General features: G+C 32.2%; 2 protein-coding genes and 1 long non-coding RNA gene across 4 annotated transcripts; all 3 read right to left on the reverse strand.

Annotated features, from left to right (window-relative positions):
• Nucleotides 1-15: 15 nt before the first annotated feature.
• Nucleotides 16-1,543, reverse strand: LOC134239216 (uncharacterized). Its single transcript, XR_009986174.1, has 3 exons — nucleotides 1,439-1,543; nucleotides 311-442; nucleotides 16-198 (listed from the first exon to the last, which is right to left on the reverse strand). It is a non-coding gene; the product is annotated as an uncharacterized LOC134239216 (long non-coding RNA).
• A 786-nt stretch (nucleotides 1,544-2,329) lies between these two features.
• On the reverse strand, nucleotides 2,330-5,271 carry LOC134239219 (uncharacterized). Its single transcript, XM_062721386.1, has 10 exons — nucleotides 5,254-5,271; nucleotides 4,810-4,935; nucleotides 4,432-4,632; nucleotides 4,172-4,321; nucleotides 3,734-3,937; nucleotides 3,511-3,614; nucleotides 3,187-3,385; nucleotides 2,966-3,064; nucleotides 2,751-2,858; nucleotides 2,330-2,650 (listed from the first exon to the last, which is right to left on the reverse strand). Exons 1-10 carry the CDS (start codon nucleotides 5,269-5,271, stop codon nucleotides 2,369-2,371), a joined length of 1,491 nt encoding a protein of 496 aa, XP_062577370.1. The 3' UTR covers nucleotides 2,330-2,368.
• Nucleotides 5,272-6,114: 843 nt separating this feature from the next.
• Nucleotides 6,115-10,963, reverse strand: LOC134239217 (uncharacterized). Of its 2 annotated transcripts, XM_062721383.1 has the most exons (9): nucleotides 10,808-10,963; nucleotides 10,342-10,524; nucleotides 9,983-10,042; nucleotides 9,546-9,608; nucleotides 8,273-8,475; nucleotides 7,940-8,138; nucleotides 7,303-7,392; nucleotides 7,037-7,150; nucleotides 6,115-6,805 (listed from the first exon to the last, which is right to left on the reverse strand). In XM_062721383.1, exons 1-9 carry the CDS (start codon nucleotides 10,955-10,957, stop codon nucleotides 6,542-6,544), a joined length of 1,326 nt encoding a protein of 441 aa, XP_062577367.1. In that variant the 5' UTR covers nucleotides 10,958-10,963; the 3' UTR covers nucleotides 6,115-6,541. The 2 variants fall into 2 exon arrangements, with proteins under 2 accessions (XP_062577367.1, XP_062577368.1); XM_062721384.1 differs by lacking the exon at nucleotides 9,983-10,042.
• Nucleotides 10,964-11,755: the final 792 nt, after the last annotated feature.

An 11,755-nucleotide genomic window follows, 5' to 3' on the forward strand; every position in this document is an offset into this window, starting at 1 on the left:
AAGATGAATTTCACATACAGTGCTAGAGATCCCTTGATGCCGTTTATAAACTTCAATGAGGAAAAGGTAATTAGGCCAAACATCCGTAAGATCGACCCTGTCTCCTACTTTATAGAGGGTGTCAAACAATGCCCCACCAAGCCTCTTATCATCATCTGTCAAATAACGGAATCTAGTGTCTTTTGTTTGTATCTTCAACTGAAAAGTTAAAATACATATCATAATGCATCTCTGGAACGGTATCGTGCACAGTTTAATACATATGTACATACACACACAATTTATATCTTTCAATATATAATGTACTTACTTGTTCTTTAACAGATATTCTTAAATTTTTGGCTAAATCAGAGAGGAAGGAATAGTGGTTCCTGGCTTCTTTTAGAGTAGTTGCACTTACACATCCACTGCAGAATTCCAGTGCTCTACTGATAGTTTTGGCCTGAAATTAAACCAATACTATTCAAAAGCCGAAAACACAAAGGCATGACTCAAAATGATGTTAATGGATAACGATTCAACCCTGTGCTTTAAATATAATTTTTTTCAAGTGAAAATTGAAGGTTTCAAAGTGAAAGTGGAGGTAATATACATCAGTACATAAAATTGCAAAACTGAAGCAGGAAGTGTTTGATATCATCAACAAATCTCGTTTGATAAGACTATATTCTTATTTCCATCCTGTAACTCAGTCAAGATCGAGATTAAAATATCGTGAACCAAAAAAAATGTTTTAACTCAGGCAAACTATACTAACCTTCGCCTTTGTTCTTTTGCCTTCACTTGCAGACATATTTAGACATGTCAAGTTGATTCACAATTATAGAAAAAGAATACATGTACGTCTTATAAAACCATTTTATCGGAAGAGCAAATCAGGGACCATATAAAGTTGAAATTTTAACAGTGTAGACCTTCTCTACATTTAAATGTACAATGTATCTATAAATAATCTGAAATAAGTGTGATGTTTATAAAGAAAAAAGGAAATCTAATTACAGTTTAAATCAAGATGATTTTTCTTAAAAATCGCAGAATATCTTTTGTAGTAAATACATAAATACACAAGTTTTTACACACTCATCGTCGCACATACAAGTACGTACATGTTTCAAAGAGGGGTTATTTAAATAGGTACCTGTATAGCATTACATTGCATAAATAAGCTTTTTATACCAGAATATTACACTTTAAAAGCATGGTTTTAAAAAAGACGTTTTACCATCTTTTTTTCAATTCTAGATAATTATATTGATGACTCTTAGGTTTTAAGTAAAATATGACGAAGAAATTCATTGAATGAAAATTCAATAAAAATTTAAAATGTGTTTGATCAAACTGAAAGTAGAAGGGTAAATAGAATAATATCAGTGTTTCATTTGCATAAGTGCACCAAATTTAGAATAATATTGCCGATTGTTTGAACAGCAATACTTACTTTTAATTGTGTTAAATGATCTTTTGATTTTTTCTCTCACTTTTGCATCTGAAACAAACGAATTTTCCAAATGTTGTTTGACTTCAGATTTGTCGTTCCTAAGTATTTTAAATAACGATAACTCTTAGCCTGATTATTGATAAATAAGAGAGAAGATGAATGTAACAATGTGTAATGCAGTCCATTTCTCAGGATACATTGGTATATGTAAATAAAAAAAAACACATCAAATTTAATAGTATTTTTGTATGTTTTAAGTGTTAAGTTTGAAAAGAGGAAATATAATATGATTCGCATGAGATGGAAGAAAGGAGCGGGGAGGAAAAATATGAAAATTACATTTGAGGAGACCGGAGTACCTATTACAAATACACGTCTATTTTCTTAGTTCCATACAATTTCTCGCGAGGGACTTTGAACAACAAATAAATTTATTTTGCTCTCTTTAAAAAAAAGTTATTAAACATACAAATCGCTAAGTTTTAAAAGAACAATGATCACATAATTGATCATTCTAAACCCCGCTTTGAATGGACTCTCTTTATCAATCTTTATTGGACATCTGTACTACATGTAATTCCATTAAGTACTGTAAATTTTTTCGCGACAAATTTATTACTGCGTATAATTACGCGAGTCTGCCTGCTCACTAAAATTCGCGTATATTGGTATGATTGAGGGTTATATACATCAAAAAGACGTAATCGTAATGCCCTATTGGAAAACTGAATGTTACATGTAAAGGAAATTGTCAAAAAAAATAAATAAATAAAGATTATAATATCATTTAATTCATTTAAGTTACGTCGCTCTATCAGTAAACAATATACACAATATTACACAAAAGTATACAATGTATATAAAATTTTTCGAATAATTTAATCTTTTTGGTATATTTCAATAGAAGAATTCACAGTTGACTTATTTCTTTTACTTTTGGGGTAAAACATGGCCTTTGCACACAACACTTCCATTTTCATTTATTTGAAGTGCAGGCCACACACATGTGTCAACTGTGTCTCCAGAAGTCTTGTACACCTTAAACAATTTTGTATCTATGGTTTCTCCTTTTTCTGGAATAATCAGAACCATTGGTGGGTCCTGCACACACATAAACCAACATATTTCTACGCAAGCTTTCAGATATGCTTCAATGTCTTTTGAAATGGCATTGTCGGTTGTTTCTAAAAATGTATAGGATTCCTTAAACATCTGCAAAACAGAAATGGAGAGGTAACAGTCTTGTTACAGTGTATGCTGTAAGTTCTCTTCCACCGCCTCTAGTTATCAGTATAAAATCGATTGAATTTACCTGGTAAATACTAGGAAGAGACATTGAACAAAACTGCTTCCTTAGTTCTAACAAGTGATAAACAGCATCTTTCTTCATTTCAATGACATCTCTGTGTTCGCTGGTCTCCTTCAAAACGTACATATCATTATAATGGTACAATATGTTGTAATTCTTAAAAACGACTTTAATCTTTTTACTCTAAGATGTTTTGTTGAATCATTGAACGTACATACATCTCTCTGGTCTTGGCAATATGACATAATCTTTGTTGTCCATGTTTGTAAGTCTTCAAGCTGTTTTACGCTTTTCTCTTTACAAAAGCGGTATGCCATCTAGCAAAAGAAAAGTTATCTTCATGAAACAACATCCTAAAATATATGCTACATGAAAAATAACTTGCAAAAAACAAACACGCAAAAACACATAAGAACTGAGACAGACTAATGGTACCCACTTGAATACAGTTACACAGTTTTGTTATTCTTTCCTTTTCATCTTCTAGCTCCGACTGTAAACTTTCAAATAACTGGGTCCATTCGTTGTCATATAACTCAGAAAATCTTTCCCCAATTTTAGTGGGGCGATTGGAATCACTGAGGTCAGTATGATTGGGATTACCTGTTGCCACTCTCTGACTGGCAACTTGGCTTAGCCTAAATGGACATACGGGGATTTATACTATGTATGATTATTTTTTTTCAGTCTATATTCTGAATCTATATATTGACTATTATTGTATGATCTTAAAGCTACATATATACGTATAAATTGAGATAACCTCGTTGAAAGCTCCTCGATTTCTTTTGATTTTAATTCATTTTGCATTCTCAGCTGTTCACATTTCTCGCGTAACTCATCCATTTCATTTTCATATCGTCGGCTCTGTAGCGGAAAATATAACTTGATTTCATTGAACCATGCACACTCTCGCTGACTTCAGAACAAAGCAAATAAATCTCTTAATAAACAGAGAATAGAAACAATGTCATTAAGATGCTTACCTTTTGTTCTTCACTCCGGCTAAGGAGCTCCGATGAATGGAGAAGAGACCCATACTGGCACCAGGTAGCCTGACTTCCCTGTAAATTCCTCTGCACTGCTTCCTTTATTGTTACATACAGAGCCCTATCCATGTATTCAATATTATCAAGAAATTTCTGAGCAGCTACATCACCATTTAAAACCCAAAGCTCTTTCTCTCTTGCCTAAAACACGTATTGAAACAACAATTTCTTTTCATTTTTTTTTGTTTATCCGATTCAAATGTCTAAATTGACAATTAAGTTCTTAATAAATGTTAACAGTCACATTCATGTCTAAAGTCATTATGCAGTTGTAAATTGCTGAAAGAGTGGCACACAGTAGAAAAAACTTTTGTATCGACCTCAATTATTAAGAATTATCATAACTTGATTACATGATATCATGATTAGGCTTACCAAATCTGGATCACGTCTCATTTGTTCTTGTCTCTGAAGGAGATCTAAGTACTCGGCTTCTGCAGCTTTCCATGTTTCTGAATCCATACAAGATTTCATATTTTGCAAAACATGGGGAATAAAATTGTCTGCTTGTTTAATATGAGGATCCTTGAGGAAAAAAAAATAAAGAAATGAAGTTATCAATCTTTTTTTCTCGTATTGGAGATTGAAAAAAAAATAAATTAACAGAAATATGTTATGATTTCCTTTCGCCATACCGATGTTTTTGAAGATTTTTTTTGTTTATTATACACTTCCACTAGAAAAACATAGGTCGGCCAAACTTTGGTCAAATCGAACATTGTCCCTGCACTACACAAGAAGTCATATAAAGGAAGGCATGCTTGCTTTTGATCATCACTGAGGCATGCTGGGTAATTTTCGTCATTTTCTTCGTAAAAGGATTTGAGATACTCATGCTGTCATGAAAATATTTTTAAACAAGAATCTAAATTGCATATACCATTATATGAAATTTACTCTACATACACTTTAATACTATTTTTTCAAAATAAATGATAAAAAACAGTGCAATAATATCATAATTTCATACCATATATTATAATATTATAATATCATATAATTTCTTTAATTACCGTTTCAAAATCTCTCTTTGCCAGGTAATTCGCATGATCACAAAGTATTTTGTACTTTTTATACGCTTTGTTATGGTGCTCCGCGTCGATATGTTTCCCAAATCTCTTGAAAACCTCAGCAATTGTCTGGACAGACCACTTTCATCAAGAAATAAAAAAAAATCGAGTCGATTTTTTCAATACTAGTATACCAAATAATATTGAGAAAATTATAATAAAGGATTATAAAATTTAATGTTGTACCCATGATCAAAAATCTCGAGTCGATTATTCGTTATACTGTTTCTTGATACCACTTGATTACAATTATTTGATAAATGTTTTAGAAATTAATCTTTTACGCAAACTAAGTATTATATGATTTAAATGGATGCATATTCATAATAGGTATTATGTGATTTAAAATAAACAAAAAAACAATCTCACCCATATATATATACTTACCTGTTCTCTACCCGCCATGTTAAATTATTATCGTACTTTCATATTATATTGTATCGCGTTATCTCTAGAGATAACATTAAGGATAAAGTAAAGTACACAAGTTGATATCACAATGGCGTTTAAATTGTTACTGAACAGACATTTTGATTATAATGAGTTCAAAATAGATTTATCAACTGGTTTACAGTAAAGTGTCACTTCATTTTGTACAGAATAATCCTCACTGAGTTATATGCCACTTAAAGGAGAAGTTCTAAAACAAAATTAAAATCACATTCAACAAACAAATAACGAAGCTTCTATATCATTTCAATATATCACAACCAGCTACTATTCAAATCTTTAAATGGTTTTCAAATAAGCAAGTGTACACGTTTACAGACTATCCATTTTGTCTTCTTTCAATCAATACGAAAACTGCTTTCTGATATCCCTAGAAAATTTGAAAATAGATCAGATTGCTTCAGGAAAATATACGCCGTATTGGGTGACTTTGCCACACCATTTGAGGAAAATAAGGAGGGAAACTAATAACAGATATCTGTTCAAAGACAGGCAGACGTCGAATCAAAATATTAATCAAATTTAAATTTGCATTTTTGTATTAAAAAAACTTATAAATGAGCATTTTTGTATTTAAAAAGATTACATATATAAAGATACTAGTATAACCAGTGAAATTGCCTTCAGTATTACACACTTTATTTTTTTCTACATCTTAAAGAATTAAATATAACTTTCATAGATTACTAAAACATTGTAATTACAAGAACAATGCAGTAAAATTAATTTATTTATAATAAAGGAGTGGTTAAAACAAACACGATACAACGAACAATAATATATTTACTGACGAAAACTTAATATGTAAAGTTTAAACTATTCTTGCACTTTAAAAAATCACACTGAGTACAATTCAAATTCTGTTGGATTGAACACATTCTGGAGTCAAGAGATGAATCACTCGGACGGAAATATCTCCTTGAAATATTTGACTTGCAAATAAAATAATATGAAAATATAAAAAAAAATAATCAATATCCTTGTTGATTTTCAGATATTTGTACTTAAAAATGTTAAATACTTGTACGCACATATTAATTATTTGCTTTTAAAGTACTTATAATGACAACAACAACAAAAAAAACAATCAGAAAATATGATTTTTCTCTGGCATCAAAAAGCCAAAACGAATTGAATTCATATCAGTATGAAAGGAGGGGGAAATATGGTCCAGTTTTTACATGTACTTCACGAAGTTTGTACACATTGTATTACTGGTAGCCTATTACTGAGGAAGAGTAAAGCCTTTTGACACAATTGGTCCACCATTATACAGATGTAAAGCCGGCCATACACAAAGGAGCACAACATTGCCTTTCTTGCTATAGTGTTTGAATGATTTCTCGTCGATCTTGTCTCCGTTTTTTGCAAAATTTAGGGCCATCGGCGGATCCTGTAGGACCATGTTCCACGTGAGTTCTACCAGAATGTCCAGATAATCAGTAAGTCTTTTATCACGTGTGTAGCTCTCCTTTTGTTTTCTGAACGCCTAGATAAGTAAGTAAAAGTCGAGCTTTGTAAGCCTTAATTTGTTCATTTTATCAAAAACGCTTGGAATTGGTGGGAAAAAAGAAAATATAGGGAAAGTTTGTAAAAAATATATGTTAAAAATATAATTGCTTATGTTATCTGTTTTACTGAGTTCTATTATTTGTAAACAAAATTGTTTTATCTACTAAAAGACACGCATGCATGTATACAATGTATCCAGTATATTTACCATTTTAAGGCATTTGACTGACTGTTCTCCATTTTTTTTCAAAAGGTCATTAAAAATAGCATTTGACCCTGTTAATTGGACATCTTTCGGTTCTTCTGTAATCGACAGTGATGACTGAAAGGTTAAAACCAAATTTTACATACCGTAGACGCAACTTTAGTTTAGCAAAAAAAAGATATTTATCTGTATTATACATATACATGTACTTTTAGAATAATATTTTTTAATTAATTTAAGTTACTTTAAAAGCTATACATAGGACCTACTTGCAACGGGTTTCTGATCACCTCGGCTGTTCTTTTCATCAACTCGTTTCTCATTTTATCTTTAGTCTCATCAGAAAATTTGTAGCATTCCTACAATATTAAGAAGTATTTTATTCTGTATTCCACATCCAGTTCAAAATTGTTCCTAAAAAACAAAATGCAAAAATAATAAGTAAGTGTGTGTGTCACCTGTGGTATCCAACACCTCTTTTCTTGAGAGAAGTGGTTATTATTTTGCCTATCCGCGTAAGCAAATGCATGTCCAAAAAAGAGATTATCCAGTACCCAGAATAATACCGGAACTAGAAATTATGTTTAGAATGGATGTTACATTTAAAAGCATCACGTTCCACTAGATTCTTTCTAGACCATTAAAAATTATTTTATTCGAACTTTTAGATATGTGACTATTTGGTTGTAAGAGATATATAGTCTTATAGTTCTTGTGAAAATAAATTTCTTCCTACAAAGACAATAAGTGAACAATGGCCATAATGATCCCCGAGTGCCTGAATCTCTCACACAAAGATCACAACACAAGAATTGAATATTTCTTGTAACTTTCATTTTCTCAATCATCGTGTGCTTCTCATTTTAGCACTGCTGCGAGCAAATAAGTATTAGAAAGTAATCGTACCCGGACTAAATTAGCTAGCTCTGTGACTACAGTCTCTTCTGTCTTTCCTCCTACTTTTAATGCTTCAAAGGCTTCTGACCATTGGTCATCATACACTAAGGCAAACTTTTCTCCAATTTTAGTTGGCCTATTCTTATCACTTAGGTCAGCTATATTTGGGTTTCCTTGCGTTAATTGCTGACTGGCATATCTGCTCAATCTGCAGAAAAATAATGCCATTTAAAAGCCAAATAAAAGAGTATCTTAACAACCAAATACAATATAAGTTTAAAAATCATAAGAAATAATATGTCCTTTTAACTTTTCCCTAAATCTTTGAAGGATGTTTAATACCTTGTTGTCAGTTCCTCAATTTGTTGCTTTTGTTGGTTTACAGATTCCTTTAGCTTTTCATTTTCTTCCATTAATTTGTTGTTTAGGATCTCATTGGTGGACGGTGGTTTTTGTTGTTGTACCTCACCATTCTCGATTGTCTGACTCCTAACATTTTGTCTTGATCCCTTATTATAAGCATAACTTTGGCTAGGGCTTTGTCTCTAAATGGAAATTCTCAACAAATTTAATTGTAATAAATGTCTTCCAAAAATGTTACGGTAGGTAGTGGTAAGGCGTTCGTTTCGTGATCAAGATGCCTGGGTTCGATTCTAGTTAACTGCACCGTGTCAAACATAAGACGTAAGCATAGGTATTGAATGTTTCTTCCCAAGCACCCGAAATAAGATGTAAAAGTTATGAAATTGAGATTGTATGTTGTTTTACGCCTCATTCGAGAATATTTAATTCACATACAGACATCACCAAATACCGGTGAAGGGATTCCAAGTTTTGACCTCTACTTAGCACTTACATGTACACGGCCATTGAGCAGTGAGAGATCTTTATCGTGCCAACGTCTACCGTGACATGGGGACTCAGTTTTTAAGGTCTAATCCGAAGAACCAGCAACTATCACTTCAACATGCCGAGCACATGGCGAAGGAACAGTTGCAACTCATTATTTATCGTCATTGGTCATTCACAGCCGAGATTCCATATCAAAACATTCCGAATACGGAGCGAGGGTTTTTTCAAACTGACTTACCGTGACTGTTGTCAGGGTGGGTGTTGGCATGATAAAGATCACTCACAGTCTTCATGGCAGTAAGTGCCGAGTAAGGGTCAAAATTTGAAGCCCTTTATCGGTATATGGTGACGTCTCTATGTGAGTGAAATATTCTCGAATGGAACGTAAAACAACATACATGTACCATTTCAATCTCATAACCAAAGGCTATTGACTTTTACATCTTATGGCGGGTGCTTGGGAAGGAACAGTTTTAAGTACCTATGCTTACGTCATACGTTTGACGTACCTGGAATTGAACCCAGGCGTTTTGATTACGAAGCAAATGCACTACCACTATACTACAAAAACCGTAACATATTTTTGGAAGATATAGTGTCTATACATTATATAGAAATTATTAATGAAAAACTCGACGGATCTTTTACACCACATTCTGAGTACTTGTATGTGGGTACTTGTATGTGGAGTCAAATCTATTTTTAATCAAAATAGGTTTGCAGATAACCAGTCACAATGTGTTCCATTTTTAATTTTATATACCGTATTTGGTGATTGGAAACTGGATATTCTTGATTGTCCTTGGATGGGGCTTGTCGTTGATAGCTGTAAATGATTGATTTCGTTTTTTTTCAATGCACATGTACAGTGTAGCGAATGTAGCAGAAGATTGCAATTATTAAATAAATTAAATGTAAAATGCAAAGAAAAAAAGTATTGTTCAATCTTAATTAAATCCTGTAAAGAATACTAATTTGGAAGAAAGCAAACTAAAAAAAATAAAAAAACAACCCCCCCCCCCCCCCAAAAAAAAAAAACCCACCCACACCCACACACCCTTAGACACACAGAGAGACCTTGAAAAAAATTCACGAAAGAATTTTTAATTTGCCAGGGAATAAATGGAACTCAATTTCATGCATTCGAAAACAAGACATAAAATATCAAGGTAATATATTTCAAAAGAAAAAAATACATACCTTACCAGCGTTTGTTGATGGTTTTCTTTGATTTCCAGACTTCATAACAGTTTTGTTATTCTATATATTTACAATATTTGCTTTTAATGATAGATTTTTAGTTATTATATGAGGAAATTAAGTAATTCATGCTTTTTCTCTATCAATGGTCATCTTGGTTCTAATGTATAAATTTTGAATTATCATACTTTATACCTTTACTGAATCCAAAAAGCATAATATTTTTTCAAAGAAACAGTGCAGGGGTAAACGGAAATGCTCCATGAAATAATAAACAATTCAATGATTAATCATATATAAAAGCAAAGAGAATTTAAAAATTTCAATTCAATTAACACCTTTGGACAAAATAACCTTACCTTGGTAGCAGACGATTCTCTTTTATGATTTCGACATTCCAATAAGAAGACATAATTTTTCCATACGTTACTGTCTGCACTTTTTTGAGTTGCCAAAAATCTGCACAGATCATCTGAGTCTTTGGTTACCTCTGGCCTTGAATATGAAGTCTTTCTATCTATATCACTCTTGATTTTTGTGTACTGTTGAAATATATATTCAAAACAATTTTTAAAACTACATGAGCGGTATGTAGTTGGAAACACTCTTAAAACTTAGCAGTTGCTCTTATTCATGAAATATATAACAATATGTCCTGTAAAAAAAACAATAAAGAAAGAATACATTTTTGTTCTCTGTTTATAGATGTGTATAATGTTGAAATCATATGTATTCATTTGGGTATTTTCTGAAGGACAAAATAAAAAAAATCAAATTTATGAAAAAGTGCACTCAGTCTTATTCTCTGACTTGAATAGTACTTACAAGAGGTGAATTGTTTGCCTGCAGCCAGTCAGCGTCCTTCTTAAGCTGGGTTAATATGGCTTCAGCTCTTCCTATTCGAGATGAATCAGCACTGGTCCCTTTTTTCGCTTCATTCAAGATGGCTTTTATCGTTCTACCTTTCATTGACATGTTAACCTGAATCAAATAGAAGTGTCTATACACGTTTATTTATCAATAAGTACAATTTTTACGGACACATTTGATACACTTATTTAGCAAGTGTATTTATGTGTCATTAATTCATTATTATACATGCAGCTTGCTTATAAATGTGTCTTACACCAACTTTAAAATAGATTATAAATATGAATCGAATTAATAAAAATACATCTAATTTACATTACCATTTAAAACTGTGTATTCTATAAAGTTACAATGCTCTCCCGAGAAGGTACATATACGTTAGGTTTGCTCAGAGACATATAATAGTCTACTACGTACGTCTCTGGATCCCCAGACCGAGACGCCATTTGTAAATAAAACCAAACCGAAAGTAGATAGTTGGCCTTTATAAGGCAGTGATAAAAAGTAAAGCAGTTAATTATTACCATGCACATTTTGACAACTTAGGAAAAGGTAAGATTTTTTTTTTATTTTGCTTGCATTTATTATGTTCCCCAAACGAAGTTGGGGAACATATTGTTTTTACTCTGTTTCTTATTATTATTATGTTCCCCAAACGAAGTTTGGGAACATATTGTTTTTACTTTTTTTCTGAATTTTCTTCTCCGGTACTTTTTTTGTCCGCGAGTGTTCTCGTAAACTACTCATCCGATCTAGGTGAAACCTTTTTAGGGTCACTAGGTATGTTATGTAGATGTGCGGAACGAAGGTCATTTTGCGCGCACGTGCGTGCATGTGCGCGCACGTGTAACGCGTGAAATGACCAAAATGATAGATATAGCCGTAACCTTTTAAATTTTTGAT

Source organism: Saccostrea cucullata, unplaced genomic scaffold, assembly GCF_032062105.1.
Source record: "Saccostrea cucullata isolate Sc308-1 unplaced genomic scaffold, CSIRO_AGI_Scuc_v1 ctg3373, whole genome shotgun sequence".
NCBI lineage: Eukaryota > Metazoa > Mollusca > Bivalvia > Ostreida > Ostreidae > Saccostrea > Saccostrea cuccullata.